The 25,155-nt window shown below is 42.8% G+C and overlaps 2 protein-coding genes across 6 annotated transcripts in view; one reads left to right on the plus strand and one right to left on the minus strand.

Moving 5' to 3' along the window:
- Positions 1–25,155, plus strand: part of NT5DC3 (5'-nucleotidase domain containing 3) — a 189,637-nt gene that overhangs the window by 46,716 nt on the left and 117,766 nt on the right. For all 5 annotated transcript variants that reach the window (XR_011048292.1, XM_068402423.1, XM_068402424.1 and 2 more), the window contains one exon: positions 18,528–18,582. Coding sequence is in view for 3 of the 5 variants with exons in the window: in XM_068402423.1 (XP_068258524.1) it covers positions 18,528–18,582 (55 nt within the window). In the remaining 2 variants the exon portion in view is untranslated. Of the gene's footprint in view, positions 1–18,527; positions 18,583–25,155 lie in introns of those variants that run through there.
- STAB2 (stabilin 2) overlaps positions 1–25,155 on the minus strand; it is an 88,686-nt gene that overhangs the window by 20,646 nt on the left and 42,885 nt on the right. The window contains exons 28-49 of the mRNA XM_068402420.1: positions 24,493–24,540; positions 21,968–22,104; positions 21,498–21,612; positions 20,462–20,539; positions 20,193–20,285; positions 19,972–20,079; positions 17,040–17,171; positions 15,834–15,959; positions 14,368–14,424; positions 13,086–13,181; positions 12,403–12,598; positions 11,753–11,848; positions 10,750–10,795; positions 9,153–9,229; positions 7,526–7,651; positions 6,913–6,986; positions 5,034–5,105; positions 2,226–2,345; positions 1,729–1,776; positions 1,069–1,152; positions 822–968; positions 299–424 (exon numbers count right to left, since the gene is read on the minus strand). Of these exons, the coding sequence (XP_068258521.1) occupies positions 299–424; positions 822–968; positions 1,069–1,152; positions 1,729–1,776; positions 2,226–2,345; positions 5,034–5,105; positions 6,913–6,986; positions 7,526–7,651; positions 9,153–9,229; positions 10,750–10,795; positions 11,753–11,848; positions 12,403–12,598; positions 13,086–13,181; positions 14,368–14,424; positions 15,834–15,959; positions 17,040–17,171; positions 19,972–20,079; positions 20,193–20,285; positions 20,462–20,539; positions 21,498–21,612; positions 21,968–22,104; positions 24,493–24,540 (2,202 nt within the window). The remainder of the gene's footprint in view (positions 1–298; positions 425–821; positions 969–1,068; positions 1,153–1,728; positions 1,777–2,225; positions 2,346–5,033; positions 5,106–6,912; positions 6,987–7,525; positions 7,652–9,152; positions 9,230–10,749; positions 10,796–11,752; positions 11,849–12,402; positions 12,599–13,085; positions 13,182–14,367; positions 14,425–15,833; positions 15,960–17,039; positions 17,172–19,971; positions 20,080–20,192; positions 20,286–20,461; positions 20,540–21,497; positions 21,613–21,967; positions 22,105–24,492; positions 24,541–25,155) is intronic.

A 25,155-nucleotide genomic window follows, 5' to 3' on the forward strand; every position in this document is an offset into this window, starting at 1 on the left:
AAATCAATGCCACTGCAAAAGGCCTGTGCAGAAGTCCCCTTATACTGTTAGTGTAACTGTAACTCATGAATGAATTTTAAATATAACATTTAACTTATTCAGAAGTGTCAAATGATGTTTGTATAAGGTCTTTTTAGTATCACTGTTTTTTTTTGTGACTTGCATGATTTATATATCTAACAGTAACCATTTATATGTCTAATAGTAACCATTTATATATTTGACAGTAACGATTTATATATCTAACAGTAACTGTGGAAAAGCCCCTGGGTTGAGAATGGCAATAAGCTGCACATACCTTTTTAAGGGGAAAATCCTGCATATGTGATGGGACCAGAATTTGGTTTATGACATGGATCACGCCATTTGTGCCAACAGCATCGCTGAGTATAATTTCAGCTTTGTTGTTCAAAACCAACAAGTTCTGGAAAGGCAACAAAAACACTTTTTCTGTGGAACCTTGTGGGTGGGTGAGGCTGATGACAAATTTCTTTGATATGGTGACCTCAGACCATCCTTTCTTTGCAGCAAACAATAGCTTCTGTTTTAATAAATTGCCCGTTGCTTTTTCAAACTCTCATCATGCTCATAAAGCCAGAGTCTGAGGATAAAATAACTTGTGTCAAAGCAAGGGTTGTACAACTCCACCCTTCGCATAGCAGGTAAGTGCTGAACACTTCAGCTGAATGGGCGACGTTCTTTTAATGCTCTTTATTTTTGTGCATCAGAAGAGGAAAGGCAACCATTCAGGCTTTTAAAAATAGCTGAATGAGAGCAGATTGTTTTATTATTCTGTCCCCTGCCTCTTCATGCTCTGTTACCTGAGAGTAGCTGATGTGTATTGGGTCCCCATGGAGAGAGGTGATGTTGGTGATTCTTGTCAGGTCATTGTACAACAGACTGGCACAACCCACCATATGGTACCGGAGGACTTGAGCCATCACTCCTTTGGCAAGCCAGTCCTTCACCTGCAGCAGAAAGTGGAGGAGTTGAGCAGCAGCTGAGCAAGGCATCTGAATCCAAAACCTCATGGCCAGCTCACCAAAAACTTCTGGCCTTCTTACTTACTCGTGGGTCGCTGTTTAGTACGTCTGTGCGAGGTACAAACAGAGTGAAAGGGCCAGGGCCTGCAATATCTCTGATAGACAAGGCCTGCCAAATTGAAGAGGACAAAGCAGTAATGAGTCGTTAATGCACATAACGTCATGCAGTGATGGGGACAGCCCTGTGCAGTGGGAAGTGGTGCCCACAGCCCTGTTACTGTTGCACGTTGGGTTCCCTTCCCTGCAGTACAAGGGTGAGAGAAACCCTTGTACTGTGTAGACTTTCCTTCTCAGCCCCATCTGTCACCACTGCCCATAGGTATCAAATGGAAGGTTTCGGCTTATAGCCAGGGCTTCATTTCCTCTGCAAGAACAAACAGGAGGTGAGGGAAAGCTCTCAACCAACACTAAGCATAGGGAGGATGGAGAAGGGCTATTCCCTCCTGGGCAAGAGAAGATAAATAAACTCTTTCATCTTGAGACAGTCAAGAGTGGATATATGCGTGTGTTTGTATATGCATTTAACTGATACGTGGTCGCTTGTAGGTTGCTTGTAGTTGAAGGATGTTGGTATGTGCCAGACTCATGCCTGCTCCCTACTCCTTCCTTGAGGCAAAAAAAAAAAAAAGAAAGAGGGAAACACCCCCCACTTCCCCCCCCAAAAAAGTACTTGACCTTTTCTTACCTCTAAGTGGAAATAAAACCTAGATGTATTGGAGTCCCTGAGAAGTTCCTGCAATCAAGAACATGACTTTGTAACAGTGCTGCAAACGTGGGGCAACATCTGTGGAGTACAAACAAATGCAGCACTTGGAAAAGAAAGAGAACTTCTGGTGTGGAGTAAATGCTGTCCACCTGCATTGCTCCTGTTCTTTTCTTACCTTGCTCCATCAAAGAACAGGCTTCTTTGAAACCTAAAAATATCTATTAACTCCCTAGTACTGCAGTCATAATGATTGTCCATCAGTTGTGATGTGTTTTATTTTTTTTTTGAGGCAGGTAAGGTTATCTTGCAGCATCCTGTTCCTATTCCCGGTTTCTTGGATTGAGATTATTTCAAGTTCTGTGGTAGATTTACCAATTTGTTCAAGAAAAAAAATTGTCATGTTTCAAGAGACGAACATTGTATTAAATAACCATCTGAAGAAAAATAAGGGGCAGCAAACACGTGCAGTGCTTTACCTGGAAGATATTGCCTCGGCACTTAAATCCATCCCCAATGTAGTTATGTTTGCAGGTGCAGGTCCTTTCTGTCAGCTCAGTGTCATTACAGGTGGCAAATTCACTGCAGCCTCCATTGTTCTTGTAAGATTAAAATTTAAAATATTTAATTCCTTCATTGCCAGGTGTACAGAACAATTCTAGTTCACCACTTTTTCCCCCAATGTGTATCACTTAGAAAGACTTAATCCCAACAGCTTTTTGAAACCAGATCTTAGTGGAACTTCTAACTTTCTTGCAAAAAATGAAGAGCATTTAAGGTTCATAAGAAATAACTCTCCTTTTATGCAGAGGATGTAGCTTTGATTCTCTCCTTATACCTTCAGATCATGGTGTTATAAGGATCCAAAAGATTTCCAGGCAGGTTTCGTTCTGGGCCTTAGTAATGAGTCTTAGCTACTCTGCCAAGACAGCATTGACTTGTACTGAAGGGAACTATTTATAGCTGTAAATCACTTTTATGGTGCTAGGAGCCTGGATTTCTGGAGGAGCATTAGCATGGACTGTCTATTGTTCTTCATCTGTCTGATGGCCAAGGCCAGCTGAAATGGGGACTTGCTGCATGTGCTCTACTCTAAAACATCTGTCTGCCCCCGGGTGCACCACCTAGTGTGACCTAAGGCTTGGAGCAGCAATGATGCACCTCACCCAGCTGTCTGCCTTCAGGAAGCTCTCTGTGATAAGGGGAGATGTTCCTCGTCCAGGAGCAGTGTGCTGGGGTTCAGGGCTCTGCCCTGTCACAAGTGGGTGCTCCCCAGCTGGCACCTCGGTTTTGCAAATAAGTTTTTACCCTGGACTTGAGAGCAAATCAGGAAAAATGGAGAAGCCATCTTGTTTTCTTTCCTTGTGCTTGTTTCATGGTGTCCTTTCTGTTGCCGGTCATCTCAGGGATCCTTCCCACGGGCCACGAGTGGGGAGCAGAAGCTCCTTTGGGAGCTACCAGTGGGGCTTGACTTGACAGGCCACAGTGAGTACTGGCTCTAAGTAGTGGGTTTGGGTGCACTTGCTATTTATTTGGCTAGCTTTAGGTGAACTGTTGGCAATCTTGGTTTTATCATAGCTTCCAGTGAAGCTTTGCTGCACGGAGGTTTGCCAAAGCGAAGCCAGATTAGCCTCTGGTCTGACAGTAACACTTCTCAAGACTATCTTTGTTATATATATATATAATTAGTCTTGCATAATTAGCCAATTGGAAGCAAAGTTGCTGGAATAAGGCATGGGAAAAGGCAAAAGCATACAAAATCATAGGAAGCAGTAGATCATAACTTTGAGCTCCCCTTCCTCCAGCTTCTGTTTTTGCCCTCGCTCTTTCATCTCTGCAACCTTTCAAGGTTAGAGAAACCCTGCTGGCAGTCCAGGCTGGGAGGGTGAGAATTATTGTCACTGTGCTCAGAGCACAAAGGATTAATGTGCACGGGAGAGAGGATATATCGCTGCTGCAGCTTGCCAAGCAGAACAACGCAGCTGGTGCAGAGAACCATGTTGCTTGCCAATATGTAGCTTGCAGTGCATGAGCTAGCTTGTGTGAAATGACTGTGGCTGATTCTCAGCCTGCAGTGATAAATGAGGAACAAAATGAGGAGCGCCACAGGAAGCCCTGCATTGTGTGTTGTGGAGGGAAAGAAGGGAAATGGTTGGTGAGGAGAATTCATTTTTTTTTTCTTTTAACCTCCCCATCAAGAGAGGCTTCCATTCTCCCATCCACCATCTCACCTTCTCTGTTTCACTGTTCACTAAGCCACCTCTGCTATAGCTTGCAGTGTGGCTATCCTGTATTAAGCATCCACAGGGATGCATTTGGGATGGAGCCTATGCACGGCTGTAGGGGCTGTGGGGCTCTGCTCTGACTTGCCCCGTGGGCGCTCTGCCCTAGGTGATCCTGCAGGCTGGGACCTCTGCTAGAAACATCTACTCCAGGGACCCCAGGCCCTTGAGCACCTCTTTGCCCCAACATGGGTTTCACTGGTAATGACGCAGCAATGTGAGGACTTGATACTCTGATCAGGCTAGAGATATTTCAGACTGAGAAGGGGATGTGTATGCTGACACTTGATCGTTTCTCTTGTTCACGCTGCACAGATATGGTCCCAAATTGCACCAGAGGACTTAATGACAGAAGAATATTAAAAATAAATAGGTGTTTCGATCTACTGTGGACTATTCTCTTTGGTTCCCAATCACCTGGCTCCTAGAACAGCTAGAACTGGCCCCTGAGCATCCACAACCTGAACTGTAGATTTTTTCTTTTTTTGTCATTACAGGTAACGTAGTAGATCACACTTCTCTTTCTTATCATTTGAACGAAGTTCTTTAATTGTCTTGCCTAGAAACTGCAAATTTTTTTTAATAGTAATTGAAATGTTGGTAAGCCCTCTGTGTCCCAAACATAAAATTAGATAGTGGCTTTTCATATGAACTCTAGCAATAACAAAAAATTTGCTGAGAAGATACGACTTACACTTTACCACTACAGACTAGGATCTGTTTCTCTAGATCTGATTTGAAGTGTTTTTTTAAGTCTCAGTGATGAGTCCAGGCCCTCACTTGGGTTATGTGCAGGCTGTGGTCCAGGAAAAGCCCTTGCTGCATACTTAATTTCTAAAATAGCGACAGCACTAAAGCACATACTGAACCGAGCGCATTTAAAAATTAGCTAAGTTAACATAAGTTGATTCTGGGCATATCTGACTTAGTTTTGAATGTATGCAAAATCCAAAAGTGTAATGATTATAACAAGACCTTAGGTACTCTCCTTAAATGGATACTTACTTGTGAACAGAGACTGATGTATGTGCATCTTTTACCATCTCCAGAGTATCCCTTCAAGCAATTACATACTGCCTACAAAGCAGAAACAGAAAACGTGCATACATAGAAAGATGTTTGACTTTTTTCAGCACACTTACATTTAATTTACTTTTTTGCCAGATTATTTCATAGTGATATGATGTGTACATAATTTCTCCTGTAGCAGTTTCTTAGCCAGCATGAGCAACCATAGACTGAGATTGGGGAATAACATTTTCCAAGAGGCTCTGTCTGCCCTTTCTCTGCCTGTCCATCTCTCTTCTCTCTCCCCTGCTGCCCTAGTCATTTGAAATGACCCCTCTGAGACTTGCATGCAGTCATCTTGCTGGCAAAACAGGCTAAACCCCTAATTTGTTTCCCTCATTTTATTTGCATAGGTTGGTATTCCCCTCGCTTCCCTTTCCCTGTTTTTTTTAAGTGATGAAACATATCTTCAAAACACACTTGGAATTGTGTCCTGATGTTACTGACAGCTTCCCATGCAGTGGTAATGCATTTGACACGTCACGGTTACTCTGTTTTGCACTTGCAGTTGTCACAAAGATGAAAAGCTAACACAGCTGCAAAGAAACGACTTATCTTCCTCTCCAATTCACTGCTTAATGGTTCTCAGTTTAGAATTCACCTTTAATATGTAGGAGATTGAACATTCAAGGAGATTTCTGCAGCAGAAATAAAACTGGTAGGCAGTGTAATAGCAGTGTTTTATGCATCTGTATGACTGAAAGCCCTAGAGAAAGCATACTCACTTCTGCCCTATAAGTTCAGCTCTGCAGCGATGGGATTTTGTAGTGGAGGTTGTATTGCTGCGATGCTAGCTATATTCCCATGGGTAAGGAAATGGAAGTAATCATGTTGTAGCTACTGCTTCTATCATGAGTGTGGGTGTATGGAAGAAAATAGCCATCACTCGTCTTGTCTAGAGGGATGGGGAAGGAGATAAGTGGCTCTGTGCTCTCACCAGAAACATGCTGACTTGCAAATGACAGTCAAGGCAAAGAGTTAATTGATCGGTACTGACAAAAAGGACTGATGGGGTTATTGCCCCTTCTGTCTCTGGACAACTGGAAGGCTGGAGGTGGCCTCTGACTCCTGATCACTGTTTCCTGTATTGCTCCTGAAGAAATACTGTTGTGCAGCGCTCTCTGGGGGCTTACAGTCCTGCCGATAGCCAATATGAAACTATAGGGTAATGCTAAGAAGTGTGGCAATCAGGGTGTTCAGCTGTTTCTGAAACAGTTATAAGAATAGAAGCACTAATCTGTGTCACTTGATAGCCTGGGCCAATTTATTTCTCTTTTTCCCCCTTGTCCTTTCATACTTCTTTTTCTTTGGAGAGTATGTGGTACTTCTACATGGGAGATGCAGAACAGTGGAGGAGTGAGTGGATGCCGGTGTGCTGTAACCCCTGTACAAGAACTATGATTCCGCCTGTTTTGTTTCCTTGTAAATACTTTTGAGCTATGCTGGGAGAAGGGCTAGTCTGAAATGGATTTTTTCCATGGACAGTTTCTATAACAATAAAAGAAACATTATCTGGCAATACTTTCAAACTGACAGGTTTTCACATCAAAACCTCCCAAAGGAAAAAAACAACTGCTTGAAACAGCTAAACATTGCTTTCCTCTGCAGTTTTGGATTTCTTTTACTGAAATTAATTTTTTCATGTTTGTCCACACTCCCCCTCAAATACCTTCTTAAGGGAAGCATATACTTTTCAGAAGTTTTGTTATGAAATCCACTTTTCCATTTAAAAACAAAGTTGAGATGGGTAAATCATTCTTTACCCAAATGTAAACAGTTGGTCAGTCTTATTTTTCTGCACTGACACAGTACTCACTTTATTTGGTCCAGTCTGTGTGCATTCTGCATTTCCATCGCATCCACCATTGTTCTCCAGACAAGGGTTGATTTCTTTATGAGAGAGAAACAGTATAATTTAAAAAAGTGACTTCTGAAAACCCAAGAAGAGAGAATTTTAAGTAAAGCATACTAGGAATGCAGATTTATGGCAACTGTGAATCAATGAAACTCATTCCCTTAGCTACTTAATACCTCAGTGTAGGTCTTGCAGTTGTCTTGGTGAAGGCTAAAACCCTGCTGTCAGCATTTCTAAAACCGTACCTGGGGAGGTGTGGTACAACAGTGTCTAAAAGTCTTTTAAGTTTGCAATGGTCAGAGGAGTGTGAGTGTATCAAGCTGCTGAAGATGGGGCTATCCTTGTTGAGTGGTAGATCTTTTTTAATAAGCTCTGCTTGTCACACCACACCGCTGTAGTTGCATGGTTTGGTAAGTCGTATCAACCATGTGGCACATAGAGATGCCTTTGGCATCAGGGTCTATAGTATCAGGAAATTACACTTGCGGGTCATAGTGGAAGAAGGATCTTCCATCTACAGGAAAACTCCTATAATTTTCCTCTTTGTGATATATGAGACATAGCGAACACTTACCAATGCAGACTATTCCATCTCCAGTGTACCCAGCATTGCAGACACACACTCTATTGCCAGGCGTTGTTCTTCTGCACTCTGCTTTGGCAGAACAGCCGCCGTTGCTGGTCTCGCAAGCATCAATAGCTGAGCAGTGACAACAACCCAGATTAAAACAATATGTGCTTAAATGGCTTTTTGCTTTTCAGGTTAAGCTGTCTCTAACTTCTAAAGGGATTTGCTACCATTTTGTGAACACAGAACCTTTCTGATTTAAGAGGCCGTAGACTTCTTAGTGCCAGATATTTAATACATCTTATTGATTACAAGAGAGAAATCTGAGAAGATGCTTCTAGTCTGGAAGATAAGAATTCATCCAGGACTGACTTTCAGTAACTTCCCATCTTCTGATTCTGCCCATTCCAACAAAGCACCAAAAAAGAGGCCTTCATGTTCTTCTAGATTAAATGGCCACTTAAAGCTTTCCCTTAGCTTGCCTTTTTCTGCGCACAGATCAAATGGCCTTCTCTTGCAGGAGGTCTAGAGTGTAACACCACCCAGCCTCCTCCTGTGACAAGAAGTCCTGGTTGTTATTCAGATGGATACTCGTGCCAGTTCTGCAAATCTGGATGAGTCAGAAGCTGGCAAATTGAGCTTGCTTGGGTTGCCCTGAGAGCGGGGAGTGAGCCTTTTCTGATCTTCAGTGTGAATCAAATCAGCCCAAACATTGCTTTAGTTTTTGCCTCAAATGACCCCAAATTGCTGTTTCAGCAGCTGTAACAGCCAGACTGAGGAGATGACTTGTCCTGTAACTGGTTTTGCCTGGGAAACCTGTATAGGGGAATAAGGGTGAGTGCAGAGCTGCTATGGGTGACCTGTGTCACCCAGCTCATCCTGCACATGGAGAATTTCCCACTGTCAGAGTAAAATGGATTTGGTTGATTTATGCCAGAACAGAAAATGAAAGCAGCCAGAGTAAGAGTGCTAAAATCTTGGATTAGGACCCTGCCAGCCATTGTAAGAAAACAAATGTGCTTCTGTTCCCAAGAGAATTAGTATTTTAATCAGTTAAAGATTAAGTAAAACAACATTAAAATTAATTACAATCACTGTAGCTGGAAGCAGTCTATTTTGTGAGTCTGGATATCCCAGACTCTTGGAGGGACACCTAGAATAAGCTGCTGTTGCCCCTTTCTGAGAGTCTCCCGGATCTCTCTGGTCTCAAGAGGTTGATTTTACCACCCCAGAAATCTGCGCAAGTTCAGAAAGCTGAGGAAGTGGTAGGGCTATACAGCTTCCAATAGGTGGAAGTGCTATTGTACCCTGAATGGGCCTCTCTTTGCTGGGCTTTGTTGGGAAAAGGAGTGAAAGTCACAATCCAGGTTTAATTACTTTGCAAACAATGGGGCCTGGGTTGTGCACGGCATGTTCCCTTTTCTCTGGTCTCCCTTAGCACAATGCCTCGCAACTTGGAGATTTTGAGCCCTTTGTTTGCTATGAATCTGCACCTGTTGCACAAACTGGCAGCAATTCCTGTTTTTTAACTGGTGCGTAGGGAAGTGCTCATCTCTCACCAGCTCCACCATGACCACACAATGCTTCAAGCATGGGTGTTTTTTTCAAAAGGGAAGAAACAAAGTCCACTTGCCTGTGCAGAATGTCCCGTTCCCCTCAAACCCAGCCGCACACTTGCAATAGGCAGTGCCATTTGACAGGAGAAGGCAGCTAAAGAAGGAAAAGGAGGGAGATGACATTTGGGGGCGGGGGGGGGAAAGGCAAAAAGTAGTCAGGTCTTCTGTACAGCCCTTATTTTTGTGCATTGTTCCGAAGGTAATGTTGCATAGAAATAACAAGGCATTTAACCATACGATATGATGCAGTCACAACCATAAAAATGAACTTGGACGGACCAAGCTTTCCAAACGCATTTTGGATGTATTATTTTAAGTATTAAAAATGCACGCTTTGATCATCAAGTGTCCTATTTTCTCATGCAGAACTCCAGAATTTGCATGCCTGCTCACCCGAAAACTGCACAAATTTTTGTTTGTGTGCACACAATTTATTGAGGGAGCAGCAGAACTGATGCACAGCGGGGGTAGGCAGGCACCCCAGTCCTCTGGGTTCAGGTTTGGTTTTCTTGGGCAGTTTGGCCTTCTGTGTGCAAGCGTGGGTTTACTGCCCCATAAGCCCTGTATAATACAGGGATTGCTCCTGGGTGACACCCAGGGACAACGTCACAACACAGCCAGCACAATCCTGTCCTTCCCCCCTATTCCTGCCATGCCTGCACCTATCCTCATACCTACAGGGGTATGGCAGTGGATGAATAAGCCTCAAGAGAAGAACAGTCTGTTTCTGTCAGAAACACAGTCTTGATGCCAGCATGTGTGGGATCCCCCTGAGCAAATTTGAGCATGGAGTTTTGCCAAAAAAGCCTGGTAAAATATCACTGTTGCGAACTGCAGTTCACAAACACATGGGGGAGAGAATGATCTACACCTGGAAAAAAGGGGGTTTTCCCCTCTGGTTTGTCTGCTCCTACAGAAGAGCTGTGGTTGAAAATGAGGAGTCTTTCCAGCCACCTTTCCTATTTTTTTTTTAGATGTCTTGGGTAATGTAAATCTTGCTGTCTGGTCAATGATGGGAATGGGTGAACTTCAGTAAATGGCTCGATGCGGGTGACTTGCTCCTTTGAAAACTAGTTAGTGTCCCAGTATTGGTGCTGGAGTGCTGAGAGGATTTTGGGTTTTTTTTTAAATATTTTGATGTGAAGAGGAGAGCTGTTTCTTGTCAAATGCAGCTCTCTTTGGGGAAGTCCCTAGTGCTGATGACATTTCTCAGTTATGTGTATGGTGGTGGATAGGGCAAAGAGGAGGAGCAGATAAAGCCCACCTCAGAAACCCACCTTTGTGTTCAGTCTTGCCCTGGCCTCCTGTTTTCTTTAGTGCTGCAGGCTCCAGTTCTTTGTGTACTGCATGGTAGGATGCCTCATGTTGTCGTGTTCCACCCCCCCTGGCTAAAATACCATTTGTTTCCCCTTTTAACATGCACATTTTGAACTTCTTGGCCTCATCACCGAATGTGTTACATTAGCATTGCTCCTTAGCTCTGTGGTGGAAAACATGACTATTATCTATGCTGCTGAGGAGTCTTCATAAAGAGCAAGATGGACTATGCTTTTTGCCTTGCAAGAGATCCCCTTTTTCTCCCCTCTCCTCCCAATAAGTGGATTTCATACATACTTAGCACTGGTATGGCATGAGGCGTTACACGCGTCATCTTTGATTTCTGCAAGAGGAAAAAAAAGAAACAGGAATTAGAACCTTTTGGGTCAACATCCTTCTGGTTTCCTAGTCTTTAGTTCCCACCCTGCATGTTATGAGTTCTGCACTAGACAGCTGCACTCTCAGTCTGTGTAAAGACTCCACCTGTATAAATCAGTGAGTACCACTTAAATTCAGTTGTGAGGAAGAGGTATGTCAACCTATTGCCACGAAAACATTTCACCTATTGTCATTTATCTGTCTTTAGTCTGGTGAGTTTTGCACATTATTAGTTTAATTATGTAAGTGTAGGTTTTCTAAAGGAACTGAAATTTGCTCAGATATAGCAACTATAGTGACCCTAACTATAGAGTTAATTTCATTACTGTGTTTTTCCTGAGCAAATTTAAAACTGATATTGAATGCTATTATTAAAGTGCTTATACCGTTTTCTATTTTATACTATTATATGTAGAGTTCTGAAATATTTAATACATTTTAATTATGTCTAACTAAAATATAGTTTTATTGGATATAGGAGATGTATTAAACTAACACAAAATGATTTATTTGCTAATTAATTTTTATTGTATTAGCAAGAACATAATTTAACATCCAGTGTTGTATAGATAAATCAAGCACTTGAGAGGCTTTTGATCTGAGGATAAAAATGTGCTAGGTAACTATGCTCTGCCTAATATATAGCCTTAACAAATGGGATGTTCTTTTGGGACAGGTACAGGGTGACACAGGTAGAGAATTAGCTAAGTAAGGCATTTAAGTTTTGTGAGCAGTATCTCAGCTGGCTCTTTATTAATACGGTAATTAATTGCCATAGCACAGGAGTGTTCACCCGTATTTCACTGCATATGGGAAGCTGCTGGACATCTGGTAGGGCACTGGGATCTGATCATGGCTGTAGTTCTGCCATTTCCTGAAATGCTCAGTTCTCACCCCAGAAAAAAATGGAGGGGATACTCACCAGTCTCACACGTCACCCCTCTCCAGCCAACGTCACATTCACAAGAGCCATCCCCGTTGATCCCGCTGCTGCATTTCCCATGGACACAAGCGCATGCTGTTGGGAGATATGGGAGGAAACCACTGTCCCTGGGCAGTGTAGGGTAGCAGTGTGTGTGGCAAGGCACAGAGGGGAAGGAAGGGCAGGAGGGATGGCCCAGACATCTTCTGCTGATGGCACCTTCTAGGTGGCTCTAGGCTATTTCAAGAAATGCTTTGGCTTGTGCCTATTGGCTTCTGCCTACAGAATAAATCTAAATTCAAAATATGCTTATCTTTCCTCTATTCCCAAATACAGGAACTGAAACTGTATTTTAATGGGAAAATATTGGTGAAAAAGCAATACTAAAGAGGATTATTCTTGCTGGATGCTGTTCTAAGCTTGTAGTGTGCCAGAGTAGGAGGCACCATCTCCAAACAAGGAAGCAGAGAGAAACTATCAGAATGAGCAAAGAAAAGGGGTTAATGATGTTTCTAAGACTGGCCTATTACCCTGAAAGTGATGTACCTTTCTGGGATGTAGAATGGACATGGTTAGAAGATCTAAGGGGAAGGTTTTGACATCTGACAAGACTAGTGAAGGTGCCTGTGTGGTTCAGGGATGCTCGGTACCTTGATCACAGTTGCGTCCATATTTGCCTTCGATGCAGCTTTCGCAGGCTGTACCGACAAACCCCTCTCCACACTCGCAGGTGCCTGTGCCGTTGATGCCATCCAGGCAGACGCCATTTCCGAAGCAGGCATTCCCTGCTTTCCCTGGGCAGGGCTGGCACTGCTGCCCGAAGAAACCTGTGCAGCACTCCCTGGTCTGGAAACCAAGAAATTCCGTGCTGAGGGTCAGGATAAGGGTAGCAAGCATGTGGCTGCTGGGTATCATCTCTTGGGACTGCTGCTGGGTGGAGGTGAACTAGAGATCTGGATTTTTGGCTCTGCTGGTCTCTGGCCATGCTCCTTACTGTGCCAGGGCTCGGGCTGCCACCCCAAGTCCTTGGTGGGAACCAAGTGCCCTCCACCACCCCAGGGAAAGGTGGACAGTATTGCTAGGGACAAGCATGGGGTTACCCTTCCCAAACCTGTGCTCCCTCTGCACCACATCAGCTCCCAGCCCTTCCTATGCTGCAGCCATCAGCAGTCTTTAACCTTCCTATCTCTGCTGCATCCAGAATAAAAGGCCTATAAATGTATTTTCAGGGACTACCTTGACATGCTGCATGTGTTTAGTGGGGATTACGAGGAGGGTGATGTTCAGGGATGGGGGTTCCTGGCTTTTATGGCAACAGAAACTGTATACTCACAGTGATGGTTTTAGCACACTTTGGCTTGCACCCGATCTGGATGGTGTACATTCTCATGTTGTTTTCCGAGAGGACGCAGTATTTCTTCTCCCCTGCCTGAATGCAAATTGGAGAAGTGGCTCCACTTCTGAGTAATATTGATCAACTACTTTCAAATGTTTTAAAAAATGGGACATTAACTTTGTGCATGCTGTGCACTGACTCACACATTCACAATGAAAATGAAGGAAATACTTTTAGAAATAAAAATGCATTAGCTAAATGATTTTTGCTAGCAAACATATGATCAATTGAGCTTAGTGCCCTGTGGCATTTTAAAGACGTGTCTAATACTGCCTTTGCTCAGAATTGAACAGAATTTTTTTCTGAAGTTTGACAAACATTTCTTTTTTTTTCTGACACATTTCCTGTTCTTCCTAATTCTTCTTGGAAAACTGAAAGCCAAAGATCTGCAAAAACAGTTGTTGAAACTTTATCTTCCAGGTCTGGATACAGTTGGAAAAGATTGCTTGCAGAAGATGACTTTCTGGTCTCATTGTACACTTGTTAGGAGTTTGAGATAAGCACACATCCAGCTACTCATTGTCAAGGAAATGTTAATGTTTTTGGGCTTTACTCATGAGCACTTCAGCCAGTTACTTTAATGGGGTGGATGGGACTTGATCTGCTCTGGAATCCTATTACTGGCATAATTAATTAAAAAATATAAAGGAAAATATAATCCCAAGAGAGGGGCTTTCCCAGAGAAATTTAGATGCCAAGAAACTCTAGGGCTTATTGTGGTTGACAGGGACCTGGTAAATATCTGCAGTTCTTATGCATTGGATCTGGGCACCCAAAGTCTCTATAGTCTCCAAGTCTCCTTGTGACCATAACTCACAGCATATTGCTGGAGACAGATTGAGTTTGCCCTTCTGTACATCTCTGATTTGAAGGGCTAAAAGCTGCTTCTGTAATTCCTCTTGTAGCAAGCATACTACAGACCATGTTCAGCTCCCTCAGTTTTGCACGGCAGAGAAAACCTTTGCAGTTTGAGGAGTCTTCAGTTGTCCCAATGCATACTAGAAACTGGTCTTTTAAGATAAAACTATCTTTAAGCTGCCCTTGATTCTGCTACCTTGCTCTCAGGGTTGATTAAGTCTATTGACTGTAAGTAGCAGGCTGAAGTAACTACAATAACTTTTGTTGAAACTGAGGTAATTATATTAAAAACAGGACTGAACGCATCTATGCTCAGCTTTGATTAAAAAAAGCAAATTAGCATTAATGGTAAAATACTTACTATTTCTTTTGTTCCTGGGGGACAACTTGATGGCTGTGAACAAATTCTGCACTTTTCCTTAAGCAACACAAATGGGAGGTAGTTAACAGACTGTATAGAGCTGCAGACAAGGTGTTTAATAGAAAATGCATAATTTCCAGCTACGTTTCTAAACCTAGCCCTCAGGGTGCATAGTCAGGATAATCCCTTTGGTAAAGGTGGTGAGGGTAGCTGAACTGCTCAGCAAGGAAGAGCATCCCTACCAGCAGGTCTGTAGGGACACCCTATTGGAAGCCTTCTCCCAAGGGGAAGGAGAAGGAAAGTTATTTTTGGATATTTCACTTTGCTTTTCTAAAGCAATGCTTCCCAAAGGCCTCCCCCTCAAAAGCACTATAAGAGGCAAATTCTGAGCTTGGATATAGTTTGCCTGTGGCATAAGGGCAATAGGAGCTTGGAGATGGAAAACTCATATGGTGTGTATGTCCTATGGGGGGTTGTGTGTGTGATTCATTTGCATGTATAAGGTCAGTTTCAGCAAAATGCTTAGGTACATGTTGTACCTAATATACAATGCTTAATATTATTCCGGTTTAGCTAAATATGTGCTTAGTTTTAGTAAGCCTTAAATGAATGTTTAAGTATGTTGCTATGTTTAAACATAAAGAAAAAAATTTTCCATGGGAAAACAAAGGACTATGTGCAAAGCCGGGTTACTACCTGACAGAGCAAAGCTGGGGGAAAGTCTTGAGTGAAATACACTCAAATATGGGACTGTATCCCAAGGAAGAGAATTAAGCTGCAAAAGTTCACGTCTGTTAAATTTGCTTTAACTGAAGCACAAGTTTCTCTTTGTCTTCCTTGTCTAGTTTGTTGCATGCTCCATAAAAAAGGGAGGTACCTGCCCGTTTGCTGTCCTATTTGACTCACTCAGGAGAAAAGACAAAGGGAACTTTTCTCTGCCAGTTTGGGGAAACAACATCCTATTCTTTAAAGGAATGTAAACCCATTTGTATTTCATATGTAAAAGGAATGAAAGAAGGAGAATGCTTTACTCAGCGGGCATGAGGAATTCATGTGTATGTGCAGTGGTAATCTACACCTGGAATGAAAAGAAACATTTTTCCATACTAAAAATATTTTATTTTCCTTTTATTTTTTTTCCCCACTTGTTTACTTTACTAACAAGTGGCCTGGCTAAGAAGATATATTAGAATAGTGCATTACTATTATTTTCTGAAAATTAAAGCTCAAGAATTGCTTATTCCTGTGATACTCTAATTATATTTTATCTCGTCTGTCAGTACATTGGTTGTAGGATCAAAGCAGTCTTAATAGACATTAAAACTCTGGTAGGAATATCCTTTGTGGAAAATGCATACATTCCTTACTGGGAAATACAGTTACATGTATCCTGTATATTTTGGCTGTGCTTAGCTATAGATCTCTCTGATGGGCCTTTCAACATCTATATGAACAGAACCACTTACGGTGATCACGGTATCATTGATATCACATCTATTCTTCTGGATTTCCAGGACTTTTCCCAAACCATGAATAATTCCTTTGTCTGTTGCGACATTTGTATAGCTTATAGATGCATCATTTATGAATAGCTGCAAAAGAAATGCAATTAGTTAGAAAGCAGCAGAGCTGTTCGGTAGCTTTATGGTAACTGCAGCAGTAGTGGGTGAAAGAGCAATGTAAAAGCCTCACTTCATGAAAACTGAAGAATGTCATTAACTTCAAGCACTTGCTCGCATCCCCGTTTTGCTGCATTTAAGAGCTTCACTGGGCTAGAGGGCATGAGGTGACTTGCAGCCTGTTGAAGTTTCTTAGCAATAGGATTTGGCAGAGCAGCTTTTTCCACTGTGGGGTGTAAAGGTTTTGAAGAAGTAGCCTAAGGCAAGCCAAGAGCTGGGTTTGCTGTCTGTGGGGGATGATGGGTTTCAGGGAAGACCTCAGCAGCTGTTCTTTCAAGGAGGACTTTCATCATCTCACTGCTACTCCACACTCCCATCGTGTCCTCACCAGCAACAGCCCCACGAGCAGATGTTTCTTCCAAGGCTCTGCTGTGAGCAGAGCAAACACCAGGGCTGAAACTGCTTTGGTGAGAAGCTTTCTGTCCTCCTTTGCCTATGCCTGGAGGGAGCTCTGGGACAGAGAACAAGGAGGACCAAGTTCCCTTTCTGGCTGTGCCGCAGAATTAGGTGTGCCGCTTAATCTTGCTGTGCCTGATTTTCCCATGAGTGGTGTTGAAAGACAATTCATATTTACTGCCAAGTGATTCGAGCTCTTAGGATTGAAAGTGGAGTAAATCCACAGAAAATAGAATTCATGTTTTATAATAGAAGGCAGGTTTCTAATAACTCTTGGAAGTCAGATTAATGACTGCTTTGCGATGCAGGCTTGTAGCTGCTAGAGATGCACGTCCACCACAGTAGCTTCTAAAATGCAATGCTAAATGGGAACAGCCTAACTGAAATAAAGCTCAATCAAAGATCCCTTCAAGGGTGACTTTGAATTAAGCAGGTTTGAGAGAGACATTGCGCTTGAGTGACATCTTTTGTGCTATTGAGTCCCAGAAGCTAACATGGGGTGCACCGCTCTTTTTGACTGCATGTTAGTTTAAAGTTGAAGCTGGATTGGTAAAAAGCAGGAAACTTATTCTTCTGAGCAAGTGCAGACAGCAGTACCTGGCCGTTGTGGAGGAAGAACCCAACCTGGTAGGAGAATCCCAGCATGGTCTCTCTGTGCATGCCATTATGCAGGTCGTTCTTCAGGAGCTTCTCATCCAGCACAACATGATAGCGGATTTGGCCTTCATCCTGCAAACACACAATTAAATTCAGAGTTATGTAACAAATCATGGAAAGTTCTTTGGGATAGCTTTTCCCACAGGGTATAAGCCAAACACAGATTGCCTGAATTTAAGGAGAAGCTTCTCCAGCTGGCAGTTATTTCGTATTTCTTACTGTGGAGAGTCTACATTCCTGTCATAATGAAACTTTTATTGACCATGGGGGATGGAAGGCTATTGAACTGGTGGGAACAAAGTTTGCTTGTGCCTGGTGGTGTCTCTTTTTGGTATAGGGCTGGCTGACAGACTCAGGGAAAAGTTAGTCAGATGATTTTTTAGGACTCTGAACTTCATGAGTTCATTTGACATCAAAAGTTGCACATTCATGAATGCTTTTATAATCTTCCCCATACCCATTCCTTCTTCTTTTGGGAATTCCTGAACAACCTATAGATGAACATTTACTGCAATTTATAGGTTGGTGGGTTTGTTTTGTTTTTAAATCATCAAGGTCATCTTCAGTCAATAAAGTGCTAGAGCCACACCTGTTAATTGGAAAGTTTTCTATGCGTTATTGCTGGAGTGTATTCATTTTTCATTGATGTGGTTAAATTATTGTCTGTGGTTAAATTATTGTCTGTATACCAAAATTTTCTGAGGGCTTCACAAGGCTTTTGCATCTTGTTCCAAAGCAGGGGACTCCTAGAGCTCTCCCTGACTTGGAGGAGGAAGCAGAAAGGGGATGTGTTTGTGAGAGATTTGTAGACGTGAGAGAAGCTGGGGCATTTGGAGGGTTTAGGAGCTGCCTAGCCAACAGATATAGCGCTGCTGCAGCTTTGCCTTTGCAATAAAAGGTGCCTGTGGGAAATCCTGTTGCCTACTCTCCCCTTATTCTGAACATTCATACTGCTTCTCGCTCTTCAGCTCCTTCAAAAGTGTGTGAAAGTATGAAACAACTCCAGGTTGCAAGATTTGTTGCCTGGCTTTGTCCACAGGGTGAAGTAGTGGTCTTTACATCTCATAGGGTGGGACTCATTCTACTTTGTTTTCCACAGATTTGACAAAGAAATATTTGCAGGCAAGAAGGTGGGAATTAAGACAGAACTAATCTACTAAGGCATAGGCCTCCATCACTGTCCAACCCTATTTAATCCTCCTGACTTGGGTGCTTTGGAGGAAAAGTTAACTCTCATGCATCTCCATTTCTGTCTTTAATCAACAACAGAGTGAGAGCAAAACCTTGCTTCCAGCAAGGCCAAGAAATGGGGTCTCTTCCCTGTGCCGAGCTCTTTCCTCTGCAGCAGAGTTCTCCCAAGTTGTTTCATGGAGAGGATAATGCTTAAGCAGCTTAACCTTATGGTGGTTTTCTGATTTTCTTTGTCAGATTGCCACACCAGGCAAGGTTGGAAGGATGGAAGAAAGACAGAAGTAACATATTGGTAAGTAGTGGAAATGAAAAGGATTTCTGTGCATTTGTAACCCCAATCCAATGGGATTGATGTCTTAAATCTACATATGTGTCTCTCACAGTTTGTTATAAATGCTTCTCACACACACACGGAAATGATGATGTCATGTCATGAAACTAACTAAAATAGTGTTCAAAAGTCATTTGAGAGGATATAGCTTGATCATGCGTGAATTCTTTTGGCGAGGCAGCAAGCAGGACTTTTGCCGTGAGTCTGCTGGTTGGTGGTAAATGTTTTGGGACAAGTCATTTGAACCTTGTGTTCCTCAGTTTCCTGACTGTAAATGGAGACCGTGAAAGTAGGGACAGAGTGCAGCAGGGTAAATATTTATGGAAGAGGCAGGGAAGTATTAATGTCATTGAGCAAGTCATGGGTGAAGCTTCCTCTGCAAGGTGTGGCTCTCGATACATGTGTTCAACAAAGCTGTTTCAAACTGGAGCAAATGTGAAGAAAGGCACTGGGATGATGGAGGAAATGGACAGCTTATCTTGGGAGGAGACCGACAGGATTGAGGAGGCTGTTTGGCCTTGTAAATATGTCAGGGCAGAAATGCCAGAGAGAGAAAGTTGTTTCAGCTAAAGCATATTCCTGGCTTAAGAATAAAGGGATATAAACTGGACAGAGGGGTGCTGTCAAAATAATATAAACTAGCTCTGGGCATGAGGACTGAGGCCGGCAGGGGAGGTGGGATGGACATGTCCGCGACGGTGGGAGGAGCTGGTGGCCTGGTCAGGCATGAGGCTGGTGTGGGGCTCCTGGGAGTGGGCAGCAGCAATGGGGTTTGCCTGAGGAAATTTTTCTAACCAGGAAAATTTCAGAAATTTTTCTGAGCCCTGGGACTGGCCAATGGTGCTTGTAAACTAGGATTAGAAAAGGTCTGCAGAAAGTGGCTGGGGAATAGCGTTCCTGCAGGAGTGACAGGGCAAGCATCTGGATAGTTTTAAGGAAGAGTCAGAATATTTTGTGGCATTATTAATGATGGGGTTGCCAGTGGTGACAGGGGACTGGACTTGTTCACCTAGGAAACTCATTTCAGTGTTATTCCTTGTCATTCCTGTACCGATCTTCTTGGCAAAAAAAAAAAAAAGTCTACTAATGAAATGTCTTGGATATTATCAGCATGGTTTTAGTCTAGAGAAGGACAAAACCCAGAACAAATAGCTAGGCTTTTCTCTCAAGCCAGGAAAATATAGGTGGATCCATCCCTCCTCAACTCTTCTGATGTTAAAAACAAAACCAAACTTACTGGATTTCTGGAAAACAAATCCCTCTTGCTATTTCTGTGTCCTCTCAATCCATCTACTTGAAACTGAGATGAGATAGTGAGTTGTTAAGACAAGTCTTGTGAGTAATACGTACCAGAGTAACAGACTTTTTATCCCTGAGGTAATTTTCTATGGCATCATTATTTGGGGCAAAGACTGTGTATGTGTTTGCAGCTTCTATTTCATTTGCCAGGCTGTATTGCTGTTGTGAAACACATAAAAACAAATCAGAATGACCACCGATAGTCCCATACCAGTCCAAATGCAAACAAAGCAGAGAACCGCTTCTATTCTTAAAAGGATGTGAAAGCTTACGATAATGTAGCCCCTGAAAATGGAGTAATCGGGCATTTGCTCTAGGCGGGCCAGCAGCCTCGGCATGACGGTGCTGCGGAGGGGGGTCAGAACCTGAAAAGGGAGCAGATATCCTATGTCAGCTCATGTGCACATGCTGTGGTAGCATCTGCAAGGATTGGATGCAGGAGAAAATGCTGTTCTGTGCAAATACTTTTTTTCAAGAGCTGTTAATTATTTTCCACCACTTGGGGTGCAGAGGAACAAATCCTCCCTATGCGTCTGTATACCTTATCAATAACATGTATGATCCCGTTGGTGGATGCGATGTCGCCAGCCATGATGTGAGCGCCCTCAAGGGTGAGGTTCTGAAAGAGGGAATGGAGAAAGGGTTTGCTTTTGCATCGCAGTGGCAGCATTTTCCTGGCTGTTCGTGCTGTGGATTTCCACACCTTCCAAAACGCTTGCCTGGGGCTCCACCACAGCTCTGCTCATGCAAGTGCGCACCTGCCCCAGCGAACCATGTGCAGGAGAGGTGACTTTGGGACTCAGTGCTGCTCCCCGCATGCAGACTGGCAAAGCCATGGGGTCGCTCACACTGGGGTGGTTACTCGGGGTAGGTGCACTCACCCCCACCCCATGACAGGATGAGCTCCTGTGCCGATTCACGCTCTCCCGTGTATGTGCAGCTTTGAAGGACCCCATTCGTGATTTTTCCCTCCGGGAAGGGAGGCAAAGGGAACTTTTCCCTCCCTTAATGGGGATGTGGTGCTTAAATGTGCCGTATGGATTCCCAGAAAATCCTCCTCAGAACATGGAGTACTAAATAAAAAGGCTGAGGGGGAAGGGCTGTCAGTTGTAGTTATTTACCATTAAAAGTACTATCGGGTGGTTTGGGGCTATCAAGTTGCACATGTGGACATGTGCACAGTATCACTGCTTCCTCCTACCTTCCCAGTTCCCTAAAATAAGTTATTGGGTTTCCTTGATGTTCTTTGTCTGTAATTAGTTCACACAGGCTGCTCCAGGCAGAGACTGTGCTTCTGTTTGGCTACGAGACTGTCCAGTGTTTGCAGCAGCTACTGGGACGTTAGGAATAAATAATATTGCGGACAAATTTCAGCTAGGTAAAGTGGTGGAGAAAATCAAGTTAATGTTTCTCCCAGAGGGCCCAATAGAATTGATCTAGTCCTTTAATTTTATGACATGGTCTTTTTTAAAATACAAGTACATAGTGTCTGTGTGGTTTTGTAATACAAGAAAGCCAGTGGCAGTGATGGTCAGGGTTTGGTGTATGATACCACAGAGGTTTGCAGGTCATCTTACCCCATTTTCCTTAGACAAGTGTAGGAAGTTGCTCTGTAGAGATGTTGGCAGCATGTCAGAGGAGGATAAATTCTGGAAATCGGCAAAGCTGTAAGCTCCTGTCAATACATGATACCTAAAGGAAATTAACTGTATTTGAAGGTTTTGCATTTTCTCTTTTTTTTTTTTTTCAGATAAATATGCTTAGTATGTTTAAAACTGTGGTTTAAAGCAGGAATTGTTTGTACAATACCTAGTTCAGCAATGTTCTGATCTTAGCTTGGCCTTTAAACATTTCTGACATAATACAAATAACGTCTTTGTTTTCAGTGGAGCTGCTACAGAGATTTATACCACTGTAACTAGAAGGGGAATCCTACGTCCCTCCCTTAAAAATGTAAGAGCTGTCTTGCTTTAGAAGCTTCAGACCAAAGTCTTGTTTGGAATGGAAAGCAACTCATTAAAAAAAAAAACCGAAACCATTAACGTACTTCAGTAGAGTTGGGATGTTACTCTTTGACATCCAAAAGGCTTTCTCATCCTCATCCATGTTTTCAATTGCTTGAAGAGAAGGCACGAGGACAGTTATGTTTGAGGTGGTGGACAACATTGAGTTTATCTCAGCCTCCTGCATGAAAGCAAAGAGCGTAAAATAGTTCATCCTGAGGACTATCTATAAATAGCAGCTGGTGACTTTTTAGCAAGGTGGAGTATGTGACGTGCTTTGTGACTGGCCTGGAGAGGAAAAACTATTATACTGAGCAATGACTTGAACAAAAGTACTTAGAGCTGTACAAAAATGGTAAATGAGTGTCTATTTTCTTACAGAAGAGATTGCCAGCATTTAAAGGGCAGAGGCAATGTTTAGGTCAGAACTGTTTTTTATTATGAAACACGTAAGTTGCCTCCCACAAAAGTCAGTCTCTCTCATGGATTCTATTTTATGCACTTGAATGTTAAATAAAAAAATAATGGTGGTAAATACTGCTAGTTACTGATAACTCCAAGTAACCTGCTCTTACAGAGCACTCCATGCTATTTAATAGATAGAAGGATTATGAACCATGAAATAAGAAACCCACATGACACAATGTTCCCATTTGGAATAAGACTATTTAACATGGCTGGGATTTTTCAAGATGTCCAAGGGATATCTGTGCCCACTGGCACTGCAGTGGGGCTTGCTGCTGACAGCTCTAATTTTAGACAGGGGATGTGGGCTCTGTAGTATGCACGGACTGACTCATCTTCCATATGTTTGTATCTGCCTTAAGGATGGAGAGAGCCTCCACCAGAGAGGATTTTCCCAATTGCATGGCTTTTCTTTTGTGGAGTAGAAAAAGGAAAGCTAAAGATTTGAATGTGATCTTGCTCAAGATGTGGTTCTCCAAACTTTTCACAGGCTCCACAACATACCATTTTTGATACTGCAAAACTTGAGGGAGCAATATGAGCTTGGGTTCTACCTTTTTGCAGCTGGTATGCCGCCTGGAAGCTGGCTTGTTTTGGATAGTCCTTCAATACCCATACTGGGTTTTAAGTCAAGGGAATCGGCTCCCTTAAATAGCTGGTAATTTTGTCTCTGTTAAGATCATCTTTCTTTCTAGCCATCATCACTGTCACCTTCCAAATATTTAAATGTAGAAATAGCAACAGACTTCCCTTTCTCATCCTTCCTGGCCAGCAAGAAAAATATTTAGTTATGAAAAGTGGTAAACATCACATTCCTCCTCAAATATGAAGTTGAAAACCCCACGGATGGATATACCTCCCTATTTTGCTCATATTTGTAGCTACAATTTAAGGGATACAATTTCTCCGAAGTGTAGCAGAAATTTCCACATCCTTGTTTCAATAAATTATACAGAATCTGCTCCCTGATTTCTCCCCCTCCCTGCTTCATTATCTAAGAAGCACATTAGCAGGCGAACAGCCTTTCCTATTGTGCTCATTTCTTTAACTTCATTAGTTTCTCTTTACAGTGTCCAGTGCTGCAGCCTGAGCCCAGGGCCAGGCCGGTAACTAATTTCAATTAGCCACTCTGGCCTCTCTTTTAAGCAGCTCCCTGAGGTCCCTGTTGCAATTGCGTGCTTTAATGATCCCCAAGCTGTCTAACTTTGAAAAGCATGAAAGCAGCTAATATGCTGTGACTTCTGCTTCTGATGCTACTCATTAACATATCCCTGTTCCTTTCTGTTTGCCATGTGCTTGCTATACACTGCTTATATTTAGGTTTTAGGCTCTTTGTGGGAGAAACTGGTTTTGATCTTTATTCATACAGTGCCAGCCACAGTGGGGTAGGACCTCTAAAGTTACTGCTGCCCTAGTAATAGATGATAGCACATGAAAATAAAAAGTAGACAGTGACAATCAGTCTATCTAGAAGTTTTTTTCATCTGAATTGGTGTTTCTTCCCTTATCTGAAGCCAAACAACGTAATGTCTTCCTTCATTTCCTGCATCTCAGTCAAGCCTGCACAGACTGGGGTTTTTTCCTCCTTGCTTGCTGTGGCAGTGGCACACTGACTAGCCATACGGTTGTGTTTGCCTGGCACGGGGCTCAGTGAAAATGGAGAGGGTAAGGCATTGCCTTCCCTCTCCACTTGTAGTTTCATTGCATGAGATAAGTTGGAAGGAGCCACTTGGTTGCTTGTTCAGGCTCTGCTTGTACCCTGCTGCCGGTCATCTGGACTGCAGTGTATTTATGTACAGAGTGAGTCATGGCTTATGCAGCTTCCTGCCTCAGAGAATGGGCTTGTAACTTGCTCTTCTGCTTGTGGAGCTTCCTCGCTTGCCTGAATTTGGGATCAGAATTTGGTTTTCAGGCCGAAATAAGGAACCAGATGATCAGCCTCATCGTGACTAGTGGGAGAGGCACTCCGATGCCTCTCCAGAGCTTGGGCCTCTGCTGTGTGGTGGGAATATTGCTGTGAAGTTCCCATTTCTAAAGGCTAAAAGGCTCATGTATTTCTGCAAACTTGAACATACTAAAAAGATCAGCCATGAAGTGTACTTACATTAACCCATTGGTTAAATGCAGCTGCTTCTGACAGAGTAGATAACTCCTGATTAGAAAGAGAGAGCAATGAGTATGAAAGCTGTAATTAGATGTACCAAAGTACTCTTGCTGTAGCTTGTGGTGTAACTCGCTGTGTCTGGCCTGGCCAATGTGTCATGGAGGAGGAGGTTTTCAGTATGTGTGAAAAGGGAGGACATTCATGTTTTTCTAGTACAGATACGTTCTGGTAATGGGAATGGTGAGTTACCAACTCTTTTGAAAATCAGGCCATCTATTGCTTAGGTGTATTAGGTGTGCCTGGCCTTGGTATGTAATGTGTGCTGACCTCAGGCTAAGCGTTAATTTTCTGGGAATGCAAACCTAAATCTTCTCTTCAATGCAAAATTAGTTGAAAAAAGGTATGTTATTTTGCTTGGTATTTGTACAGCATCTTGCATATCATCCTGCAAGTGGAGAGCCTTCATTCTGCCACAGTACTTTGAACAGTGATAGATGATGGTATGAGCAGGGATGGCAGATAGTGCTAAGAGCCATATAAGATTATTGCCAATGGCTGGGACAGCTGACACTTTCATTTTTCCTATGCTGTTAAATGTGTATTTATTTCACCAATTTACTTGTTTTGGTTTTATTTGCCTGCTGGTCAGCATGGTTTATTTTA

Source organism: Nyctibius grandis, chromosome 5 (genome assembly GCF_013368605.1).
Source record: "Nyctibius grandis isolate bNycGra1 chromosome 5, bNycGra1.pri, whole genome shotgun sequence".
NCBI classification, from domain to species: Eukaryota; Metazoa; Chordata; class Aves; order Nyctibiiformes; family Nyctibiidae; genus Nyctibius; species Nyctibius grandis.